This window comes from Solanum verrucosum, unplaced genomic scaffold (assembly GCF_900185275.1).
Source record: "Solanum verrucosum unplaced genomic scaffold, falcon-dt-bn FXZP01000183.1, whole genome shotgun sequence".
NCBI lineage: Eukaryota > Viridiplantae > Streptophyta > Magnoliopsida > Solanales > Solanaceae > Solanum > Solanum verrucosum.
This window is the reverse complement of record NW_026020430.1, coordinates 5223531-5247261: the sequence shown is the minus strand read 5'-3', so window position 1 is coordinate 5247261 and position 23731 is coordinate 5223531. Positions and strand designations below refer to the sequence as shown.

Genomic DNA, 23731 nt, shown 5'->3' with positions numbered 1-23731 from the left:
ATTTGTCACATTTTAATTATTTTTGCACAGGCTGTCAACCCCTAGGCAGATCCATGATTTGAAGTTTGTGGTTTCCCACCTATGACCAAGAGGGAAACAAAGGTTAAAAGGTTCCTTTTCTGCCATTGGACCAAATCGTATTTCTTATACATTTATTGGATTTTTCAATACATATACAAAAACATTATTCATGCAAAAGTTATTGGATACCCGTAAACCCCATTGTACACAAAAAAAACTCACCCCGAATTCAACCTACAACATTCATCACCTTTATCTCTAGCTTATGAAAAAACATGACGTTGTTTGTACCAAATGACAGTTTGGTAGAGTGCAGCAGTTAAGATCTGTCACACTGACAATAACCTCTGTATATGGTAAGACTTGGTCAAAAAATCAACCTTGAACAATACCTTAAAAGGATATATTAGTTATTATAGTACTGTCAGTAAAAAAAAATGTTACAAACATCATGTTAAATTAATATGTTATTCATCAATTATACAACAATTACATTTTAAATAACCTTATCATATAAGTGGGATTTGAGGAGGATAGGATAGGATGTAAACCATACCCCTACTTTAATGGGGTTGAGACTCGAGAGGTTGTTTCTGATAGATCTTTGGATCAAAATCTCTTAGAGAAAATGCCATTCGAAAACCAAAGAACAACAGCTTTATTCATTTGGTTTGGTGGTCTTGTCTTTTCCACTCTTCTTTTCAACTACTTCAATTCTTTTTGTCAAGAGAAAATACATCATACACAAATATATATAGGACCAAGACAAAGCGTTTAAATTCAGATGAATAAGAACAAAGAAGCTTCGACATAATTCAATCGATAGAGTAACATATTCTTACGTATTTAAGTGTCGTTTATACGATAATTCTTTCAAATCATCAACTAAAAGGTTTTATAACAAATTAACTATGCAATACACATCCTTGATTTGAAATAATATATGATTATAATTAAAGTCATAATCATTGGCTAAGAATAGATACAGTATCATATTTGTTTAGACACTTGCTAATTATGAATAATATATTAATGTTCATAAACAATCCTGGCCTGCAAGAGATTTGTGTTTGGAGGGTCTAAGATCATGCCATTTTATCCCATCATATTTGAGATTATACTTGAGTATATTGTTATTATTTTTCAGAAAGCAGCCAGTACCAAGTTAAACAACAAGTACTCTGGGGAAAATTATTTGAATAAATTAAAGGGTGTCTGTATTTGTTTATCTTTAACCTATATATATTATTGTTAATAAGAAAAAGAAACGCTTATGAAAAGACAAAAAGAAAACTACAAAAAAAAAACTGTAACATTTGATCGAGTCGTTTTACAGCCTCCTCTAGGTCATGGAGGAAGCTTCCTGTCTCTTACTATAACTTAAATTAGTGTTTACCAGACCATATAATTATGTATAGTTTAATTTGTAATTATATATATAACATCTTACTTTCAAGTTATTACTTTTGATACTAACACACTATCAAGTCAAGACTCAATATAATAACTATATCGTACAAATAATTATTAACCGAAAATAAGTAGGTTACTAGTTGTAACAAGTTAAAATGCATCGATAGGTAAAATAATTTAGAAAATTCGCATCATCAATGTATATAAATTAAATTTATATGTTTTTGTAATGATATTAGTCTGCACAAGTTAAACCCCTTAAATTTATTTATTTTATATATATATTAGTCTTTACTAAACGGCCGGCGTGGAATTACAAATTAGCTATAGTATGACTTCTCTCGTCTAAATGATTTTAAGCCCTTAAATATTTTGTCTCATATAATTCCCCATAACAATAAACGAGTGTAATTTCACAAGTGAAGTTTGAAGTTGATAAAATAAACATATATAGACCTTATCTTATTTTTGCGAGGTAGAGAGGTTGTTGTTTCCGACTCATAAACCTCCCCATCTTCCATATAATTTCTTTACACTCAATATTCCAAAGTCAATATATATGAGATCAAACAATATTGATGATCTATATATATATAATTAAGATTGATTTAACTAATGGAGTCATCTAATCAACATGATTACTTGTTAAACTCATCGATCGATCAAGAAGTTGACCAGCAAGAGCTAGAACAAGAACAAGAACAAGAACAAGAGTACTACATGGGAGGTGTTGGCAAATCTTATGAGTGTGTTTATTGCAAAGGAGGATTCAACACAGCTCAAGCTTTAGGTGGTCATATGAATATTCATAGGAAAGACAAATTATCCAGTAGTAGGAACAAACCTAATACTACTACTCACAATTTGCTCACCTCCACTACTACTAAAAAGCATGAAATCCACAATAACTTATCATCAGGTATGTACTCAGAGTTGGATCCAAAATTTAAACAATTCTGAATTATAATTTTCCTTGAAATATATGGATTCAAGGAAGTATTATTCAATTTATATATAGTATTAGGGTTTTCCTCCCCTCTCTCTCTCACACACAAACATACAATTAGTACCAAAACTAGAAATGTATATATAAAGTAATTATTGACATATTACATATTTATAATTTTCTTATGAAGAGTGTTCAATTGATACAATTTTATATGTGTATGTATATTTATATATATTATAGGCAGATTATTGAGATTCAACCTTAGAAGTTCTTAGTACCGAACATACTATACTTTTCAAGTCATGATTCAAAAATCAAGTATATATTTGTTGAAATTTCCATAATTATTTAACTTGTATATATTTATGTTTTTGAAAATATTGGTTCAGTTGAACAAATGATGAGTTCAATTGAATCTACCTTCTAACACTATATAGGTTCATCTTTGCAACAAAACATCAAGTATATATATATATTTGTTGGAATTTCATTCATTTTTGCTTATATATATATATATATATATATATATATATATATATATATATATATGTTTTTCAAAATACTGATTCAGTTGAACCTGTTGTCTATAAATTACATTAGCCCTTGTATTATAATGTGGTCGTCTAATTAAGTTAAACTTGATGAGTTTAATTGAATCTGCGTACCTTCTAACACTATAGATCCGCCTCTGCAGGTGCTAATCTTAGATGTTACAATGTGGCAGAGTTACAATCAAATTATGTAACATATTCTGCAGCATCTACATCTACCTCCACAAATGGACATGAGATTTTTTTGAATCAAAATAGAAGTATTAATAGTTCTCATGATGATCATCACAATATTCAATGCCTTAATTTATTTGGAGATGATTGGGGATTTCAATATTTTGGTACTGCAGCTACACATGACGATCATGTGATAGAAACTATGGATCAAAAGAAGAGTCAAGAAAATGATTTGGATTTGGAACTTCGACTTGGTCATGATCCTTTGAAACAATAGTATATATGTTTATAGATTCAAAAGGGGATAATTGTTATTATTATTTCTCAATAATATTCTGGAACCACGTGAATAATGAGGATTCATATAATCGATGATTTTGAGGTTTAGTTATTGTTGTTTGTACAACTACGTACTTTTATATATGGTCTGATCTTGAGCAAAAGCATCATTTTCATATTTTTATGGTGCTTTCTTTTGTTGCATATATAAAATGAAAGGAAAAGTTAAAGGTCATATAATTTCAAGATTAATTAATTGTTGTTTAAAATTTGAGGGAATGAACTGTGAGAGTTGAAACCCTTAAAACCTTGAAATGCGAACAATATCTTAACCATTAAACTTAAATCATTTCATATATTCTTCCGACCTCAGTACACTATTAAACTATATGTGTTTTATATATATAATTACTGAGTGAGTATATTGTTGAGGCTGCACGCTTGCAAACTAATTAATTAGATTAGATTAGATAACGTTTGTTGATCTACATTTTTATATAAACACATGCACATTAATTGTTGAACTTTCTTATTGGAAGTGAGTTTTCTATATTGGAATCATGATCGATGAACTAACTTCTTTTGATTTACAATCACTTAAAGAAGAAAATTTCCATAATTAGTTAGAAAAGCTTATATCATACTACAAAACATGAAAGGATACACACAAATTTTAGGTTTAGCAAACATAAAAATCATATTTAACTTGTATGTTATAGCTATAGTTTGTATAATTGTGCTTCATAGCAAACTTATATTTTGGTATACATATACAAAAGAATCAATTGTATAATATGTGTTTGTATAAAGCGAGCAATTGTATAATCTGTGTTTGTATAAAGCGAGAAAGAGAAAAGAAAACTCGGCAGGGGAGATCTGTATTTGTATAATTATAAGTGTATAGGATGAAAATATGTGTATTTGTATTTGTATATACAATTTTCTCTCACTTTATACAAACACAAACGCAATTTATACATTTGTGTTTGTATAAAGTTAGAGTGGCAAGCGAGATTCTCTGGGGAGAGAGGAGAACGAAAAGATATGTATATATACAGTTTTATCTCGCTTTATACAAACACAAACACAATTTATACATTTGTGTTTGTATAAAGTGAGAGAGGCGAGGGAGAGTAGCGAGCGAGAAAGCTGGGGAGAGAGGCGAATGGCAACAGTTTGCTACAGGTTACAATTAAATCAAATTGTGGTTATAACATTTAATTTGAATTAATAGTTTGCTTTTTTATACAATTTTCCCTAAAATTGTTAATTAAGTTAATGATTTGTAGGTCATATTTTAATTAACTGAAATATATCAACAGCTAGCACCAGTGGTCTAGTGGTAGAATAGTACCCTGCCACGGTACAGACCCGGGTTCGATTCCCGGCTGGTGCATATTTTTTTAATTTTTTTTATAACCAAGCCCATAGTCCCATACGTTAATGGGCCGAACCTGGATCTGTCCAACAATATGCCCATAGATTAATGGGCCAGTCCTGAATCTGTCCAACAATAGGCCCATCTAAATTAACCCGTCAAGTTGTAATTGTTGCGCGTATATACTCAATATACGTATGATACAAATATGATTATACACAATTTATATATTACATACTGATTTATTGAGCTGCTAGTATTAATAAACAAACATACAATTTATAGTAGTAGTAATAGTTGATGGAGTAGTAATAAATAAACGTATCGCCAAAAAGAACCATGTGTCCTCTTTTTATATCAAACTTTAATTTAATGAGGAGACTATATATAATATTGTTTCTATTCTTCTCGAAGGAATGAACTATGAAGAGATTAAAAAGTACGTTACTCCATATTGACCCTCTAAACTACTTATATATTCAAAATAATTAATTAAGACTACTACTTATATATATATCATATACATATGAACAAAATGGAAGTATTAAAAGTCAAATAAAGCTGTCGGTAAGTTTATCTCCACGTGTCATTAGCTACAAAAAGAGTAGTAGTACTCCCTCAATATCATTATAATCAATTCTTATATTAAAAATAAATATTTTATTTTATTTTAATAAATTAAGAAGATTTTTCTACTTCTAATGGAATAACTACGTACGAAAATTATAGTCAAATTTATAATTTTAAAATATCATGAATTAAATAATATGAAAGTAGTAATAATAAAATTGGAGAAAGTATATAATATAAGAAAGAAAAAAAGAAGCAGCAGTTCCCAGGTGCGGCGATCGGCGTGGAAAATATTTAAGAAATAGAGATGGACAAATTATTTATCTTCCTTTTTAAAATAAAACGTAACCGTTCAATTATACAACATGACAAATTACTTAGGCCCCGCCACCCCTCTACTAAACATTAAAATGTCATATTTTTCAAAATAGATTTTTTTTAATAAAAAAGCAAAACTTAGATATAAATGAAACATAGATTTTTTAAATGAAGCAAAACTAGATATAAATAATTTTTTATTATAATAAAATATTGGTATAGATGGAGGATGATTATTATGAAGTCTTATTGTATACTATAAGCGAAGTTGGTAAACAAACAACAGATGAGGTATAATTATTTCCCTTCAAAATTAAAGAGGGTAATATTTAATCAGAATTTTCGAGATTGAAAAATAAATAATTTCTTGATAGTAAACATTTTAAAAAGGCTTATCTTCTTCACTAGTTGGAACTAATATAGTAAGAAGTTAAAAAAGCAATCATACATGTATATAGTAAGTACAAAAATAGAACAATATAAAAATAGACATTGTTGACTATGGAATAAGCCATTAATAATTGTCCCCTTAAATCCCTACACATAGACCTTCCATGTCCCCTCTTTCACACTTATATAAATCAAAGCTTTCTCCACTTTACATTTCATTTTTCCATCATTTCCTAGTGTATTCGTGCACCCCATTAATTTTCAACCTTATAATAATAAGGTTCTATTATTATTATCTAATTTTCACATTTTATTTGGCTATGGCAAGTACAGGATCACCATGTGGTGCATGTAAATTTCTAAGGAGAAAATGTGCTGTGGATTGTATATTTGCACCTTATTTTAACTCAGAAGAAGGACCTTCTAAATTTGCTGCAATTCATAAAGTGTTTGGAGCAAGTAATGTGTCTAAATTGTTGCATAATGTACCTATAGATGATCGTTGTGATGCTGTTGTTACTATTTCTTATGAAGCTCAAGCTAGGATTAAAGATCCTGTCTTTGGTTGTGTTGCCAACATCTTTGCTTTACAACAACAGGTACTTTAATTAATTACTTCTCTGAAACCCTAAGTCAATATTGTCATGCTTTTTTTCACATCTCAACTATCAGGTGTTTAATTTCATCTTTTTTACCTGAATTATCTCATGTATGTATTAAAAGATGATTCAATTATCAGTTGTTCCCTTTTTTAACCTGAACGATGGACCATCGATGTATTAAAACACAATTCGACTATGTCGGTTATTTCATTTTCCTACTTGAACTATCAACATTGTTCATGAAGGGAAAGGGAACAAATGATAAAAAAAAATGGGATATATTTTAATACATAAATGGTGGTAATTTGGGTAGGAAAAGAGAACAACTTATGATCGAATCATAGTTGGATAATAAAATTTGCAAAAGGTATAATAGTTCGACATTATTATGCCACCTAAAAGATGTAACATTAACAACCTAAAAAAAATGGAATGAGTAACTAATTAGGAAGTAGCTTAATAAACTTCAACTAATGTTTAATAGTGTATTTACAAAAAGTTGGAATTAGTAATCTAGAAAATGAGTCAGGTTAATTTATTACATGCTATAATAAGTTAAAACACTCTAATATATACTATAATTAAGTTTAGAATAACTTTGTAAAAATATAAATTACCAGCTAAAATAATACATTGATCATAGTGTAAAAGTATATATATGACAACTAGTTCATGTAGTTTGTTTTTATTTTTAACTTTTTACCATCATTTATATAAACAAAAATGCCTGCATGGATAAACTCCAATGAGTCATTATTTTCTTCTTCTTTTTTTAAGTTGTGAAATTGATTTTATTGTTTTGGATATATTTGTCAGGTAGCTTATTTACAATCTCAATTGATGCAAGTGAAAGGGCAGCTAGCTCAAAGCTTAATGAATTCAAACAATTGTTATAATCCTCAATGGATTAACAACAATAATATGGCATCATCAAGTGGACAAATGACAAGTTCATCCTTTCCAGCTAATTATCCAAATTATATTAATCTCAAGTCCAACTCATCACCACAAAGTAGCTCAATGGAATCTGTTGATCATTATAGTGATGGCCATGGGATAATGAATATGCAAGATATACAAAGCCTAGATCAATTTGTGTATCAACCTTATAATACTAGTAGCTAGGTATTTTACACTTTTATAAACAAGCTTGGGTAAACTTCAAGCATTGGCTTTTTAGGATATGGAAAAATTGAACCTTTCTTTTGTTTAATGGATAAAATTACTCGATAACAGTATTGTACTCATAACAAATTAAATAGTAGATGTTTAATGGAGTCGGTGTATGAAAGTTAATTAGGGTGATTTCTCTCTTAGTCATTTGTATATAGACATTTAGGGGTGGGTGGGATGTAAGGCAAAACAAAGAGAAAAAGACATTTGTTCTATCTCACGTTTGATGTTACCAAAGCCTAAAATAGGCATTTTTCCACTTTGAAAGATTTGACTCAAAATTAAATATAAAATGTGAAAGCATGGCCTAATAAGTAATGATCTGGATTTTGCTTAGATAATGTCGAACACAAGCTGAATATCGTTAGTTTTTGAATTACGATATATTTCAATTGAGTATTTAAACACATAATAAAGTTTTTATTAAATACTCTCAAATCAAATTTTGAAAAATCTTTTATGCATATTTTTAAATGTCCATTGCGTAGATCAGCTAATCACTTAGTATATGTTATCTTCTTTAATTATACGTGTTAGCCTTAATTGAAATAGGCCTAGATTAACTTTACGTCTTATTAAAGCTAATGCGTAAAATAAACATAGATGACATATTTTAAACAATTAACTTAATATATAATGGACACTCAAAAACACGCTCACAATAATATGATTTAGGAACACTTCATGATTATGATTTTGAAGGCAAGCACACGTTGGAGGTGAGAAGTGTGTACTAAATCAATTTTTCCACTAATTACCTAGGGTGAAAGTTGTGATTAATTAAGTACAACATTAAGTAGTATTTACAACTTTAATATCTCGTAATCATGATAAGCCCATGTACTCGAATTCTCAGACAAAATGTCCCCTTGATCGCCTGCAACTTTTGTAAAATGATCAACAAATTTAAGTAGCTCTAGCTTAGGTCAAACCAATCTCCTGTGGAACATGATTAAGTTTTTGCTTTTCCTACCAAACAAATTAAGTTTCTTAAACAAGTTTAGAGATGATAAAGACGGATTTCTAAAAGTATGAGTACTATACACTCCATCAAATAAAAACATCACGTTCGTCGCATCTAAATTGTCGTTTTAGCTTTTTTCACTCTCAATTTTTCCTCTTATATATTGTTCATATTTCTTTAATCTTAAACGTATAATTGAAAACAATTGTCAACTTTAATCTTAAATTTCTAAAATGAAAATTATTTTAAAACAATTTCTTATACTAAAACGACATTTAAATTAGGATGAAGAGAAAAAAAACAATTATTGCTTGAAGCCATTAGTTTGGTTATATGTAAGTACAAGATGGGTGGGGGCTTTTGTTGATTAAATTTCAAGTTTAAGAAGGCAAGGTCTTACCAAAAGTTGCAATAATGACCAAGAATAAAGAAGGAACAGAAAAGAATATACAAAAGTGCACTTTCATGAAAGTGAATTAAAACAGGCAGACAAATTTGTCTATTAGCAGACTAGTTTAGAAGAGAAAAAAAAACCCATCACTTTATCATCTAGTTGGTCTTCCACTCTTGCAGTCCAAGACAAAAATGCAACATACATTAGCATGTTACTATTCAATGTTCAAGAAATCATGGTATCATTGCGTCGTTTTGGTTGGTGGAATAAAGATAATAATTTTGAAATATCCTATCAAATTATGAATCTAAAGATTATGAACAAATGTCAAACCAGTAAAAATTTCGTAGCTATTGCAAACACTAGACAATAAATTAAAATTGAAACATATATGACAGGAATATTAAACTTGAGTCTTAACATTATCCACGCAACAGTATAAGAAATACAATCAGTTTCAAAAATGGTATAAGAAAAAAAATATCAAAAAAATCCAATTAGCTTGACAAATTGTAGCTATTGGTCATTTGTAACTTTATTATTTTCAAGATACATATAGCTTGATTGCCTTTTGGCTATGCTTGTAATAGCAGTACATGTTTTTTTTAAAAAAAAATACTAATGAAAATCAAAAAGATATAGTTGAAAAATAAAAAATACAGGAAGATTTCCTGGTACTACAGGAAAAAATAAAACTGTAAGCTGAAAATTACAACAATTCTTATCTTTGAGGACAATGTAAATGTTTTACCTGTAAAGCAACTAACAAGGCCATTATTTGTTTCTTCGTATTGATAAGGGTCAGCTTGCACGTACCTCAACTACTCTCAAGGGGACCAGCTAGCTACCTCCCACAAGCCGTGGGATGATGAGATCATTGTTTTACACGAAAAGAGCAAATATGTGAAATTTATTCATCGGAAAACAGTTTCATCGGTAGAACCAGGCAAACCTTTAAGAACATCCCTCAATGCATAATAATGGCTATCACACTTGTGGGCAGAAATAATGTTATTTGAGAGAAGTATCCTCTGAAAATGCTCCCCTGAGTGTCTCTTCCAAAGTGTGAAACATTCCACACTGTTACCTTCGTTTCTTGCATTTGCATTCCTCTTCAAAATATAAAGAGTTCCGGGGACAAACAACTCAGCATCGCCTTCCTGTCTCGCAAGAGATGATGTATTGACTTTGGAGTTGGAGGTATTAGGAACACGTGGAACCGTAGACTCTGTACAGGTAATATTAACATCTGAGTATGTTGAAAATATTGAAGGATGTCTAGAATCACATACCCCAAAGTCCCCCGACAATTGACAAATAGGAAACATTTGTGAGTGTAATTGGAACATAGAATTAGTACAAGCCATTCCAATGCTCATGAACGTACCAGAGAGCTTAGTTTGGCCTCGTAATTTAGCATAATCAGCAAGTCTCCGAGCTACATCTTGCACAGAAGATACAACCTGCTTTGCATTGGTAAATAAGTCTACGACACCTCTCCAGTCTTCCTTCTGAAGAACACTCACCCTAGACAAGATAAAGAAGAAAACAAAAGGTTAGCGAATGTGATCTCCCTGGAATCATCCATTCAATTTTATACTTGTTCCTTCCACATCTCTTCAGTTGCATACATTAAAATGCTTATTTTTAATCTATGTAAACTTCTGACCCCAAAAATCCTACAGGTGGTACAAGATGAAACCCAACAAAGAGGAAAAGAGAAAGAAGAAACAGAACTTGTGATTTCAGCATACAGCAAAGCTAGGTCTCAAAGTCTCTCTGCACTTACCCCAGAGCATTTCATCAATTACCATGCTCTTCCTAGTGCCTTTTTCCCCTTTTAACTCTTTGTAGCAAAGCATTCTCATTATCTCTCTAGCTTATAATAACATATAAGATTCAGATTACCTCCCTATGGTTTTAAGCACTTCCGGTATTGGCTGGTAACATCACATGTTGCTTTCGAAACCATGCAAGCTACATCTTACAAACTTACATCATTAACTATAATTTCAAATGACCAGATCACTATTGCTCCTTCATTCCGTTCCCTAGCCTCCTTCAATTCCTTCCCCAACCAAGGTCTGCTAACTCATGTCCTACTGACTTAGGCAGCTAGAATTCACGGCAGAAGCAATATCATAATCAATGGACAATGGGACAATTGTATGCTAATTTGAACTTCTACAAGCTAAGGTTAATAATAATTCACAATTAACATAACATACAGAACTACTTGACTACCACAAATCACTAAAAGGAAAAAGAAGAAAAGCTACTGCATGAGAGTGCTTCATGTAAAATTCTGGACAAGGTTAAAGGAGAGTAAAATTCTGGAGTTGCGAAGAGACCGAGGTTATCAGGAAACAAAGATCTTTCATCTTTCATTAGAGTGCTTCATGTAGCTTACCCCGTCAACTGACAAGCATCAAGATTGATGACTCTTTTCAACTTGTAAGATTTGTATATTCCATGTGTAAGGAGATGTAAGCAAGAAAGGAGTTGTAAGGGGTGGGAAAAAGGAAAAACACCATTTTGAAGACCCTATCAATTGTTACTCGTATTTTGTCCTTAATGTAAAAGTCATTCTGACTTTCATATATTGTAGCAACTAGTAAGAAACAGTTGGTTCTAGAATTTTAGAATTACAAATGCTGAAAGGAAAGAGAGAAGAAATAGCAGCAGGATTGAGATACTGAAATATAACCTATTAATTGCATGATATGCAAGTACATTTATATGCAATCTAGGGCCACACTGCCACAGATATCAGCTTTAATGCATCACCAGCAGAATAATTGAGATGAACCAAGGACCATCCTTAACATTACATTTGCTTACCAGTTAGTTTGAAGAATTTCATTCCTAAGCCTCGTGAGGGAGGCAATACTTAACCTTGGAATAATATCATCCTGCATCACAAAACATAGTGAAATTCCAGCAGTCAATTCAATATGTGATTCAATAAGAACCTAGTAGGGAAACATAGAAAAAGTTGATAAAAACAAAAATCTGAGAAAAGTATTCTGCTATTGATTCATTATTAAAATATCTTAAGAAGGAAAAAAAAAACAACAACAAAATAGACTGTATGGATCGGTTACTGACCTGCATTACCACTGTTGTGACATATTCAGAGCAACTTTCGGCAAGTTTTCTAGAAACACATGGCGGCGTAGCATATCCAACTGCTGACACAATATCAGGACTGAAACCAAGTTCTCGGGCCGACATATTTCGAAGCATGATAGCCAGCAATGAAGCTGTTGCACCCCCAAGGGAATGACCAACAAGCCTTAACCTAAATCCCTGTGGATGAATTAGTCATGCTAAATGGGGATATAAAAGAGGTTTACATACACATGAAAACTAGTCCAAGTTTTTTCTTTTTTGTTTTTCTTTCCTCCTTGGTGGGTCAATATAAAGAAAACAAATTGCAAATGAAAAGATGTCCACCTTGTGTTTCTCAAGACAGTTCCTTATGGTGCCCATCTCATGAATAAGGAACCAACGGGCAGCCTCAGAAGTTCCGAAGTGAGTGGAGTAACCCTCGAGCGTGATTTCTTCATGACTTGAAGAAACAATGTCAGTTATAAGATCATACACTGTATGAGTTCCACGTATTCCAAGAATTACAAGTTTTTTCCGCTTGTCAATTCCTATATAATATCCAGGCCTCAACACACTGGAATTTTTTATGAATTTGACAACATTACTTTCCCGGAGCATACAATTCCTTGCAAGTGCTGCAGTGCAATCTTTATAAGAACCCTTAGCCAGTTCAGTGTGGTAGATGAGATCTTGAACCTAATCAGAAAGGCATATCTTGTTAGAGTCACGAATAGCAATACAAAAAAGTTAAATTTTGAGAAGGCAGGCTTAGTCAGAATTCAAACACTTAATAAGGTTCTAGTATTTACTATCAAATCAGAGTATATCTGTTCACCCGTAACATCCTCAATAGGACTGGTGGATGCTTGCTGAAGATATATTAGATATAGGCCTATGGTAAGATCAGTGAGACTCCAATCCTGAAGTCCCAATTTACTACGTTGAATGCTGGCAAATATCTCTGCAAGAGATTTATTGGTCGGTGGAAGTTTGTCTCCATTTCCATTTCCTGCATAGAATTAAATCAGCCTTCACAACTGGAGCTAGTTTTGGTAAGACGCAAAAGCATTCCTCCTAAACTTGAGATCAAATTTGAACTAGAGTACAGATTAAACCAATTACTTGAAATCTATCGTGAACTTTTAAATCATTTTTCAAATTATCAATATGATCCTAAGGACCTGGAATTACTTTTCTTTAAATCAGCCTTCACAACTGGAGCTAGTTTTGGTAAGACGCAAAAGCATTCCTCCTAAACTTGAGATCGAATTTGAACTAGAGTACAGATCGAAGGGTCTGTATGTCAGCCGACTGGTTTCCAGAACTTAAAGCAAGATGTGAATTCATTTTAATTTAGTATCCATGCCAAGTTGATTGAATCCATTTGTTTTAGATCGATAAATACAATTGCAACCACAGTGTTAAAAGCGACAGATGAATTCTAAACATCCTATACGTAGGAGGTCAAACAACAAGTAGAAACCACAGCAAAAATTGATTTATATTAAATATTCACAGCAACAAACTAGTTGAGGAATGTCCTAGTTCATTCTAAATGTCACAAGTATGACATTGGCGGTTCGCCCTTTGCAACATGACATTGTTCTGTAGGTCCAAACTCTTGAAGCTACTATAGGAATGGAGCATCACAGAGAAACATCAATGCCTTGTAAAGTTGTAATAGTGGAGGTTAAACGAACCTGTTGACAAAGCCCATCTGCAGAGTTGGACCGCAGGTTCAACAGCTTTAGAGAGCCAAGCAAGCTCTAGTTTCCACTTATTATCATGAAAATCGCCATTGTCAATATCATATTTACTGCGCCCCGGACCATGGCTTATGCTCTTCTCTTCAGGCTTATGACCATCTGTGTTTGAATAATTTGATTGACACCGGTTAAGAATGTTGTAGACATATCTCTGGTTGGAAACATGTTTCCTTGAGATACCAATACTGAATTCTGCCAGATACAATTACAATTATCTTAATAATGATTTGAAAGATTAGATATTCTAAATTAAAAGAACAAACAATAAAATACCAACAGATCATTTATCCAGCACATATAACTAGTTTTCGCTTCTGTAACCTTTTCACTTACCCACAAGCCTCCCGATTCAACTGTGTACGTACTATATAAGTGTCATTTTCTGTTTCTAAAGATGGAAAAAAAAAGAGTAGATAAGTATCTAATCAAAATTTTGCTTCGGACCATGGATTTTATTCTTATGCATAACAGTAGAAATGTCAATCTTTCTTCCCTAATTCATTTTGTTTTGGTTAACAGGGGTACCGAAACAGCCTCTCTACCTTGTAGAAGTAAGGTTTGCATACACACAACCCTCCCTAGACCCCACTTGTGGAATTACAGTGGGTATATTGTTGTTATCTGGTAGCAAACCACACAGAAGAGGTAAATCGCACTAGGCAAAGTGTGTGGGGATGAGCTCAAGCCAAAGGCCAACCCCCTACTGTCTTTCTTCCCCAATTCTTTTATCAGCTGATTTATCAACCAAACAAGCAATCAATCAATAACTACACCACTACCTGTAGCTAGTGTCAGATATGTGAACCCTATATATCCATTCAGCTCTATTTCAGCCATCGAAGATCATAGAATTCAGAAAATGAACAAAAAAATATTATTATTTTTCTTGTCATGCTCAATCCCATAAATTGACGCAGCTGCCATTAGATGTTAGGTTTAGGAGAGGAGGAAATGCAGAGAGTTGAACTTCAGAAACTCAAAGAAAACCAAAAATTGGAAACATAAGGGGTAGTTAAACTGACCTATGTTGTTGAGAAAACGCTTCAGAGATCGATTAGCCATCAATTTCAATGCACCCACAATAACAGCCTCATCCAAAAGTGCGAGAATGAAGAAAAAGAAGATATCTTTGTACTCAAGAATGGAACTTTGCTCCAAATGGAATAAAATTGAAGGGCAATATAAGATTATGAGGGAGTAATTTTATATAAAATTGGGATCATAGGCGGTGGAGTTTCGACGCTGCACTTGGGTGCGGCAAATTGGGGCGGATGGTCAAAAATTGATACCCGAAATTTTTTTCATATTCAAAACTAGAAAACTCGATTAATGAAGGTTGGAGCACTCCACTATACCACATAGCTATAAGAAAAACCTATTTCACTACTCCAAACCAAATGCCCCCTAAATGTAATATATTACTACTACTATTTTCATTTAATAAAAATTTAACTTACCATGAATCTAGTAACAGAACTAAATTCTTTATCTACACCAAAATATATTGAGAAACTTTAATTCTAAACATGTCACTATATATTTGAAAATTTCTCTAAAACATAGTTAAATATGTTATTAATAGTAAACGAGAATCTTATAAGAAATTTCAATTTTCAAGTTTAAAATGAAATAGGTTTTTCTTATAGCTATGGCCTATGTGGTATAGTGGAGTGCTCCAACCTTCATTAATCGAGTTTTGAATATGAAAAAAAAAAAAATCCGATTAGAAATGCTACCAGTTTTACTACCTGGGTAAATTACTTTCGCATGCTTTCTTTAGCATTTTTTACAAATGGCAAGTCAACCTCCACATGGGGGCATGTGTTTGTTCATAAATTACAACTGATGAGCTACCAGTTTGAAGGGAGAACAAAAAAAAGTAGTAAACCCAGTCTTGCATCCTAAATTTATTTTCATGATTGGGCTAAAGAAGTAGAGGGAATTTGAATCCACAAAAGCAGGTGTAAAAGGGCTTGTAGATTCTGGTATCACAAAGATACCAAGATTCTTCATTTACCCTTCAGCATTGATTTCATATAGCGGAAGCTTTAGTGTACCGGGCTGCCCTTTGTTTTAGCATTAGAATGAATTTGACCCGAGCAGAATTGAATAGATATAGATATTTTATATAGCATGCCCTAGCTAGTAGTTCCTATGTTTTTAGGAGTGGTACTTTTTATTGTTATTGTGTGATTTGCCTCACTTGTGCGATAACACTGGGTATGTTGTTGTTGTGTAATATTAATTTGAGATGAGTTTATTTAGAGCAATATGAGTAGTGAGGATTTTTATAGCAGACACAAACTTAATTGGGACCGGTTTGCGATTGAACGGTCCTTTGGTCTATTGACACCAGAATGACCAAATGATACTGTCATACACAGCTGAATTTTCTTTGCTCTATAAGTCATCTCATTGATATATCATATAACTACAAGTGAATGATATGTATCCGTTGGAGGTGAGCGAGTGAGACCCCTCTTTTAGTAGACTAAGCTATGAATATTCAAGGCTCTTTCTTTCTTTCTTTCGGTGCTATATGGTCTTGATACTTGCTTGCAGAAAGGAGATAATGGAAAATATGACCAAGGTCAGAAAAATATAATCGTGCTGGATTTACTTTCAGATGGACGGTGGTCTGCAAAGTTTGTAGCACTTTTTATACCTCTTAAAAGGAGTATCTACCTTGGCCTGAATCATATGATTCGACCGACCTTTCTAACAATGTTAGTTCAGGATTCTAGTGGTGGCGTCCAAGTTCTTTATCAAAATATCATAGGGTCGATGTGCCTCCTATACCTGATGCTATAGTTAGTAAACATTGGAGGTAATTTTCTGTCAAGTACTCTGCAACATCTTTCCATTTGCAAGTATTTTAGAACTATAAGAGTACTATTTTGTCATGCATGGTATAGCGCAGCTGCTGATTTTACATATGGTAGCTAGCTTGAACTTCTCTCTTATTGTGCGAGGGAACTTTGTTGTATTTACTTACAATTAATATTCAATGTTGTAAACTAAGGCGTGGTTTGAATATCTCTTCATTCATGTAGCTTCTAACAAATTAAAATCCCTGTACACGAAACCTCTGTAAAGCTTATGGACTCCTTAACCACTACAACATTTTAGGCTTTCGCCTTAAGTAGCAAAAAGTGTGGCGCCTTTGATAAAAGGCAACACTTTTTGACTTTAGGCAACACTTTTTCGGGGTGGCCTAAAAAAGTGTAACCTTAGGCTACACTTTTTAAGTGTTGCCGTAGCAGCTACACTTAAAAAGTGTGGCTGATGAGATACAAAGGCAACGCTTTGTAGCATCTCATTGGCAACACTTTTTTTTTATAAAACTACACTTTCTAGCGTGGCCTCCCTGTTGCCACACTTATAAAGTGTGACAACGTTGTCTAGAATTTTTATTGCCACAATTTCTAATTGAAAAATAATAATTTTGATTTGGATAGATTCACTTATCACATAATTGTATAATATAAATGATCTCAAACATCAAATAAGCTAATAAATAATTCTAAGAATAGTGTTATTTTATAGGTAACTCATATATCATATGGTCCGAGATGAGCTTAAATGTAACACAGTCCTCACATAGTCGAGCCCAGTTTTCTGGGGTTTGAGTTCTATCGGTGGTTGTTGTAGTTTTAGTATCCAACAACACAATTTGGCTTTACACATAATTGTGAAACAGTAATTACTAAATTTTCATGAACATACTGGAAATGACCTTAATTAAAGAATCCAGTATTAAACTTCTTTTAATATTTCTCCTTTCAATGATTGACCTTCGGAGGCTTTGGCCTAGAGCGCAACAAATGATAGGTGTAACGTCATGAATTTGACAAATAATATGTTATATGTCTCACTTATCAAAAAAAAAAAATGGGGGTGGCAATAAATATAAACAAACTTGTAGTGTATTCCTTGTAATGGAATCTGATTCGTTTCAACAGCATTAATCATGTTTTGATTAATTGAAAGAGAAAGGCTAAAATAAAATAAGGCAATTTGGCAACAAAAATCCAAACATGCAAACATCAAATCCTTTAATAATCGAATAAATATGACAACATCGATCTCTTTCAATCTTACATCAAAGCCATAAGTTAATTTTATTATCTAGACAAACAACTTTTCCTATTAATTTTGTATAATATGATCATAGACTTGTGTGAACTATTAGAAACTGTACGTACAACATCTAATTGATCATATGGAAAATAATTTAGTGTCAAGCTGGTGCAAAAATGTTAAAACTTTGCCTGAAAGTTACATATTCCCAGAAGATCAAAGACCTGGAGAACCTATTGTTCCTTTAAGTGGTAGCAGTAGTCCAATTATAGACTTGACTACTCATGAACATGACCAAGCTCAACAAATAATTAAAGCCAGCCAGGATTTTGGGTATTTTCAGGTTTTCTAATTTCCTCTCTTCTCCATGTTTTTCTCTCGAGTTTAAGTTTTGTACACTGACAAATAAGACATGCATGTTACCTGTTATAACTGGTTAAATTATACTAATATCGTAAAAGTTACTTGTAACATATTTGTTGATTTTGTGAAAACCAGGTGATCAACCATGGGATTTCAGAAACATTATTGGAAGAGACTGTAGATGTGTTGAAAGAATTTTTTAACATGCCAGCAAAAGAGAAAGCAAAGTACTACTCAGTTGACCCAAATAGCAAATGCAAACTCTACACAAGCACTACTAATTATTCCTATGAAGATAAACACTATTGGAGAGATGCTTTAGCACATCATTGTCATCCTCTCCAACATTACTTGCCTTTTTGGCCAGAAAAACCAACTCGTTATCGGTAATTTCTTCTATCCTTTTATTTTTGTTGGTCAAGTTTATCGTCTCTCTACCTTAGATTACGTACAGTTTAAAATTACATATTTTCTTGTTAGTGTTGCCTATTTTGGGGCTCCAACTAATCTAGATTCGTGTCACATAAGAGCTCGAATCCAAGACTTTTGTAACTACTGAATCTTATCTATCCTATCACAACCCTTGGTGACACAAGAGAACATAACATAGGGTAATTTTAAAGCAATATATAGTTCAAATAGAGGGACAAATTTCACCTACTTATTTTTGGTTGACCAATTTTACGTGACAATTAATATATTGTAATTTTTTCCATGATACTTAATTTGTTTCCTAAATACAAATTTCAGAGAAGTGATTAGTGCGTATTCAATTGAAACAAGGAAGCTAATCACAAAGATTTCAGATGTGATTAGTGAAGGATTAGGACTTGAAAAGGGGTATTTTGGAGGTGAATTAAGCAAAGTTCAAATGCTATTAGTGAACTATTATCCTCCATGTCCTGACCCAAATTTGGCCCTTGGAATGCATAGCCATTGTGACCCAAATTTGTTTACAATTTTGCTTCAAGACAATGTTCATGGCTTACAAATCTTCAAGGATGGAAAATGGATTGCTGTTGAACCTATTCCTAATGCATTTGTGGTCATCATTGGTTGTCAATTACAGGTAAATGTTCATGTTATTATATTATCGTTAGCTTTAAAAAAAATTGTAACGGTAGATAACTTGTCTTATTTTTCAGATTATCAGTAACAATAAGCTAAAAAGTGTGATTCATCGAGCAGTGACAAATTCAAAAGAAACTCGAATTTGTGTTGGTAATTTTGTGATTCCTTCTTCAGATTGTCACATTGAACCTGCAAGTGATTTGGTTAAAAACACAACAAATATTCCAGCATACAAGCCTTATCAGTACAAAGAGTTCTTGCACACCTATGCAATAAACCATGGAGATTTCGAAGCTGTACTTCAGTCTTACAAGCTCTAATTAAGCTTAATTATGTGTGTGTGTGTGACTATATATATCGTTTAATTTGCAATAAAATATATTTCTACACTATGTATATGTTACTCTTGCTTATATATATGATTATTATTATTATGTTTTATATATTGGACAGCCAATAGTTCTCTTCCTCTATTTATTGACCCTGTCTCATTTCAATATGAAAAAAACAACAATATATAACTACGTCTCAGTCTCTCGAATAAATGTCAAGAGAGAATGACAAAACCAAAGCAAATTAGGATAGGGTTTTATTTTTTATGTACTAAGGCATATTCTACTTTTAATAGGCCATGAACAAAAACTCTCTCAATGATTCTCAACGAGTTCATAAGAAGTACTGATCTCATTATGATCATCTAACATTAAATATAGTTCTTGTTATAAACTTTGTTTAACTAATTAGGTGCTTTAATTTATTATATTTCTATATATAATATGCTTGGTTATTATATATATAGACTTCAATTTTTTATACTTTAGTATATCATTTTTTACGCAAAAGACATGAGAACAAGCTCGATGTAGAGCGGTCTTTCATAAAGGCTTTGGAAAAGCGTGTTGAATGATGCATATTAAATATCAATGTTAGATACTCGAAAGGTAAAAAGTATAATCCATCAACGTATTTTAACTTCAACTAAATTGGTATTTATGTTTATGCACGTATGATCATTTAAATTTATGTAAAATTAAATAAGTAGACACATGTGTTTTATGACAATTTGCGTGACATACACTTATCTATTTTAAAGTAAGTCATAGGGTAATAAGCTCTTTGTTAAGTATAGGTGTGTACGTAGTTCGAAATTGGGTAATAGAAGGGCGTTGGTTTTGGAGGCATTTGATGATTCTCTAGTTTCTCCTAATAATTCCAAAAGATCATCAATTACACATTTTTTCAGTTTGCTTTGGACTATTATTTGAATAATTTCCATCTAATTCAATAATTGTCCTCAAAATTCTTTTTATGATTTCTTTATTTTGATTCTTTTGTCGATTCTGTAAAAGAATTGCATAGTAATTTAGATTCTTGTGTTATTTTATAATATAGTATTAAATGCTTATAACACGGGTGAAATGAACCTGATCAATTTTTTCAAAATTAGCGTTGCTATAGTCTATGTTCATTGTTCAGACAGAATATATATTTAACTCATATTGTTACAAATTTCAATTGACTGTCACTAAAAGATAAAAAAAAATATATCACGTGTTTGATTCATGAAAGAGAATCAAACTAATAAAGCATACCTGTTGAGACATTCATTTGTTTTTGCGCCTATGTTTAAAAATTGTGTAAATATAGTCTTTTAAAAATTACCTTTTAGATATACGATATTAGACTCTAATTTAATATTTGTTGTTATATGGTCCGTCTAACAAATAAAACATTAAAAACGAGAGGAATGTGAATCTAATATGTTCAACAATGTTATACTAATAACTATCTTGATGCAGAACTTAGTATTAGTTTTTGCTTTAATTTCTAAGAGCTATGTGAACATATTTTAGTGTATACATGAAAACAGAAATTTTTGCAAAAATGCAGAATAAAATTATATTTAACGTAAACTTAGTAAATCGAACTGTCATTTTTATAGTTGAATCAATTTCTCAAAAAGATATTTCCAAACAAGAGTGATATTGATCAATACTTCTTATCTTTTGCTATATCAATGCAACCTTAATTATGCGTAAAAAGTCTGGAAATTAATGAATTTTATGATTAATACGAGCTTATCAAATTAGTGAATTCAAAATATTGATTATTGTCAAATGAATTCAAGAATCTTGAAATTGTTAGGTATAGAGTTTTACATTATGTCACACATGTTATGAATAATACCTTATATAAGTGATAATTATATAGGATAAACGTTATACAGTGGTCAAAACTCATTCACAAAAAATCCTCTAAAAAAAGTGAGTGAATTATGCGAGACATATTAAAATGAGAAAAATATGCCGCGCTGGGCGGAACAAATTGTGTTCGCAGCATATATGTCGTCCCACAATCACAATAATATATATATTGCAAAATTGTCAACGAAAAACTTTGATCGTAGAATTGCTGTTTAATTGGTGTGACAAATATCGTACTAAAGATAATAAATATGGCTTTAGTTGTTGTAAAGCTTATGAAAAAGCAGACATCTATCATTTCGTAATAACAATTATTGAGCTTGTTTTATTATATAATATGGTTTCAGCCAAGTTCACGTGATAATCTTTTTCATTTAAAATGTAAGTAAATATAAAAGAAAATTGAATTCTTCTGTACTTGATGTGAAATATAATTGCTCTTAAAATGTAAAATCAATCCACGTAACATGAGAAATTTTAGTAGGTTAGATCGATGGACGATTATTTGAGCTCTCAATTTATTGATGAAGATTTGATTTTTTAACCCATAATTCCTTTTTCATTTCTCTTACGGTCGCCTATCCAAATTTTTAAAAAGAAAAAGTCCACGTGACATGCATGGTTCTTTTATATTCCAACAAAAGGTTTCTTAGGAATAAATTAATAAAAACTATTCTTTTGTTTATGATTGTTGAGAAAGCATGTAAATGAGAAAATGGACTATTAATATGGGACGAAAAAGTATTATTAATTTCTAGGGATGAATATGGCCACAATATTAGTCTCCGTGATTATATTATAAGATCTTTTTTTATTTAATTTATATTATAAGATCTTTTTTTTTTCAATCTAAAAAAAAATTACATTTGTTTTGGTCCACTACAAAAAAAAATGATGTTTGGCTTAATGGTTTGCTGATCACATTCAATGATGTTTGGTTAATTATGGGTTACCCAATCTTACTCTTGATTTAAAAGTAGTATGATCGATTGCAAAAATAAACCCAATTATAAAAGTTGTGATCCTTCCCACGAAGAGTGATTTAGCTATAGTGTGAATTCAAAAATTCTTGTAATTATCTCCGAAATAATGTTGAGATACATTTTGAATTAAAACTTAAATAACAAATTTATATAGGTGTACGTTACAGTGGACAGTACCTAAATAGTTGAATCAGGACCTACAAATATTATTAGAGCAGAACTTTGTACAGTGATGGGAGAACCTCAACGAATTAAAGGCGATGAGTCCCGTGGGGAAGCCTTTGAAACTAAAGAGTAGAGGTATATTTATGACACCCATACCGTAAGTTAAAACTTTAAAGAAGAGATATACATTACATATTAAATTTCACATTAAAAATAAATAAGAAAAAGGTATATGTCCGTCCTTTTTTTATTTATCAAAATGGACAAATATTTAAGGATAACTAAAGAAGAAAAAATAGATAAGTAATTAGCGACAGAAAAAGTATCTTGATTAAACTTCAAAAAGGAACTTAAAGATGAAAAAATTACTCAATAAGATCGTTCATAGAGTAATAATAATTTAGAATGTGTAATCTTGAAAATAGCACAAAAATTAACTACATTAAGTGAAAATGAAAATATAATACTAGTAATAATTACTTAGATTGTTTGTATATATAAATTAAATTTCATGATCATGTCAACAACAAAAACATATTACTATTTTTCTTATCACATATACACGCGGCAATACGAAATTGAAAGTCAGACAATGACATGTGCTTGTCCAATTAGCTTCACTTATAATTAGTCCCATCGCACATGAAGCACGACATCGGAAAATAATACTCCCTCCGTCTTAATTTATGAGTTATTATTTGATCAGACACAAAATATAAGAATAAAAGAAAATTTTATTATATTTATCAAATTTGTGACAAACTATAATTCTGTAGAATTTTTGAAACATAAAATATTTTAAGAAATAG

The 23731-nt window shown here is 31.5% G+C and overlaps 4 protein-coding genes and 1 non-coding gene across 5 annotated transcripts; 4 read left to right on the top strand and 1 right to left on the bottom strand.

Annotated features, from left to right (window-relative positions):
• The first annotated feature begins 2049 nt into the window (after positions 1 to 2049).
• Positions 2050 to 3388, top strand: LOC125807796 (probable transcriptional regulator RABBIT EARS). The gene is made up of 2 exons (XM_049487532.1): positions 2050 to 2353; positions 3078 to 3388. Exons 1-2 carry the CDS (start codon positions 2050 to 2052, stop codon positions 3386 to 3388), a joined length of 615 nt encoding a protein of 204 aa, XP_049343489.1.
• A 1327-nt stretch (positions 3389 to 4715) lies between these two features.
• TRNAG-GCC (transfer RNA glycine (anticodon GCC)) lies at positions 4716 to 4786 on the top strand. The gene has a single exon. It is a non-coding gene; the product is annotated as a tRNA-Gly (tRNA).
• A 1580-nt stretch (positions 4787 to 6366) lies between these two features.
• LOC125807877 (LOB domain-containing protein 16-like) lies at positions 6367 to 7773 on the top strand. The gene is made up of 2 exons (XM_049487615.1): positions 6367 to 6645; positions 7465 to 7773. Exons 1-2 carry the CDS (start codon positions 6367 to 6369, stop codon positions 7771 to 7773), a joined length of 588 nt encoding a protein of 195 aa, XP_049343572.1.
• A 2035-nt stretch (positions 7774 to 9808) lies between these two features.
• On the bottom strand, positions 9809 to 15371 carry LOC125807937 (uncharacterized). The gene is made up of 8 exons (XM_049487692.1): positions 15079 to 15371; positions 13991 to 14248; positions 13100 to 13299; positions 12636 to 12986; positions 12288 to 12488; positions 12021 to 12091; positions 10567 to 10706; positions 9809 to 10407 (listed from the first exon to the last, which is right to left on the bottom strand). The coding sequence occupies exons 1-8, from the start codon at positions 15116 to 15118 to the stop codon at positions 10094 to 10096; spliced, it is 1575 nt and encodes a 524-aa protein (XP_049343649.1). The 5' UTR covers positions 15119 to 15371; the 3' UTR covers positions 9809 to 10093.
• Positions 15372 to 18250: 2879 nt separating this feature from the next.
• Positions 18251 to 20027, top strand: LOC125807833 (hyoscyamine 6-dioxygenase-like). The gene is made up of 4 exons (XM_049487563.1): positions 18251 to 18479; positions 18635 to 18885; positions 19250 to 19568; positions 19645 to 20027. The coding sequence occupies exons 1-4, from the start codon at positions 18279 to 18281 to the stop codon at positions 19888 to 19890; spliced, it is 1017 nt and encodes a 338-aa protein (XP_049343520.1). The 5' UTR covers positions 18251 to 18278; the 3' UTR covers positions 19891 to 20027.
• Positions 20028 to 23731: the final 3704 nt, after the last annotated feature.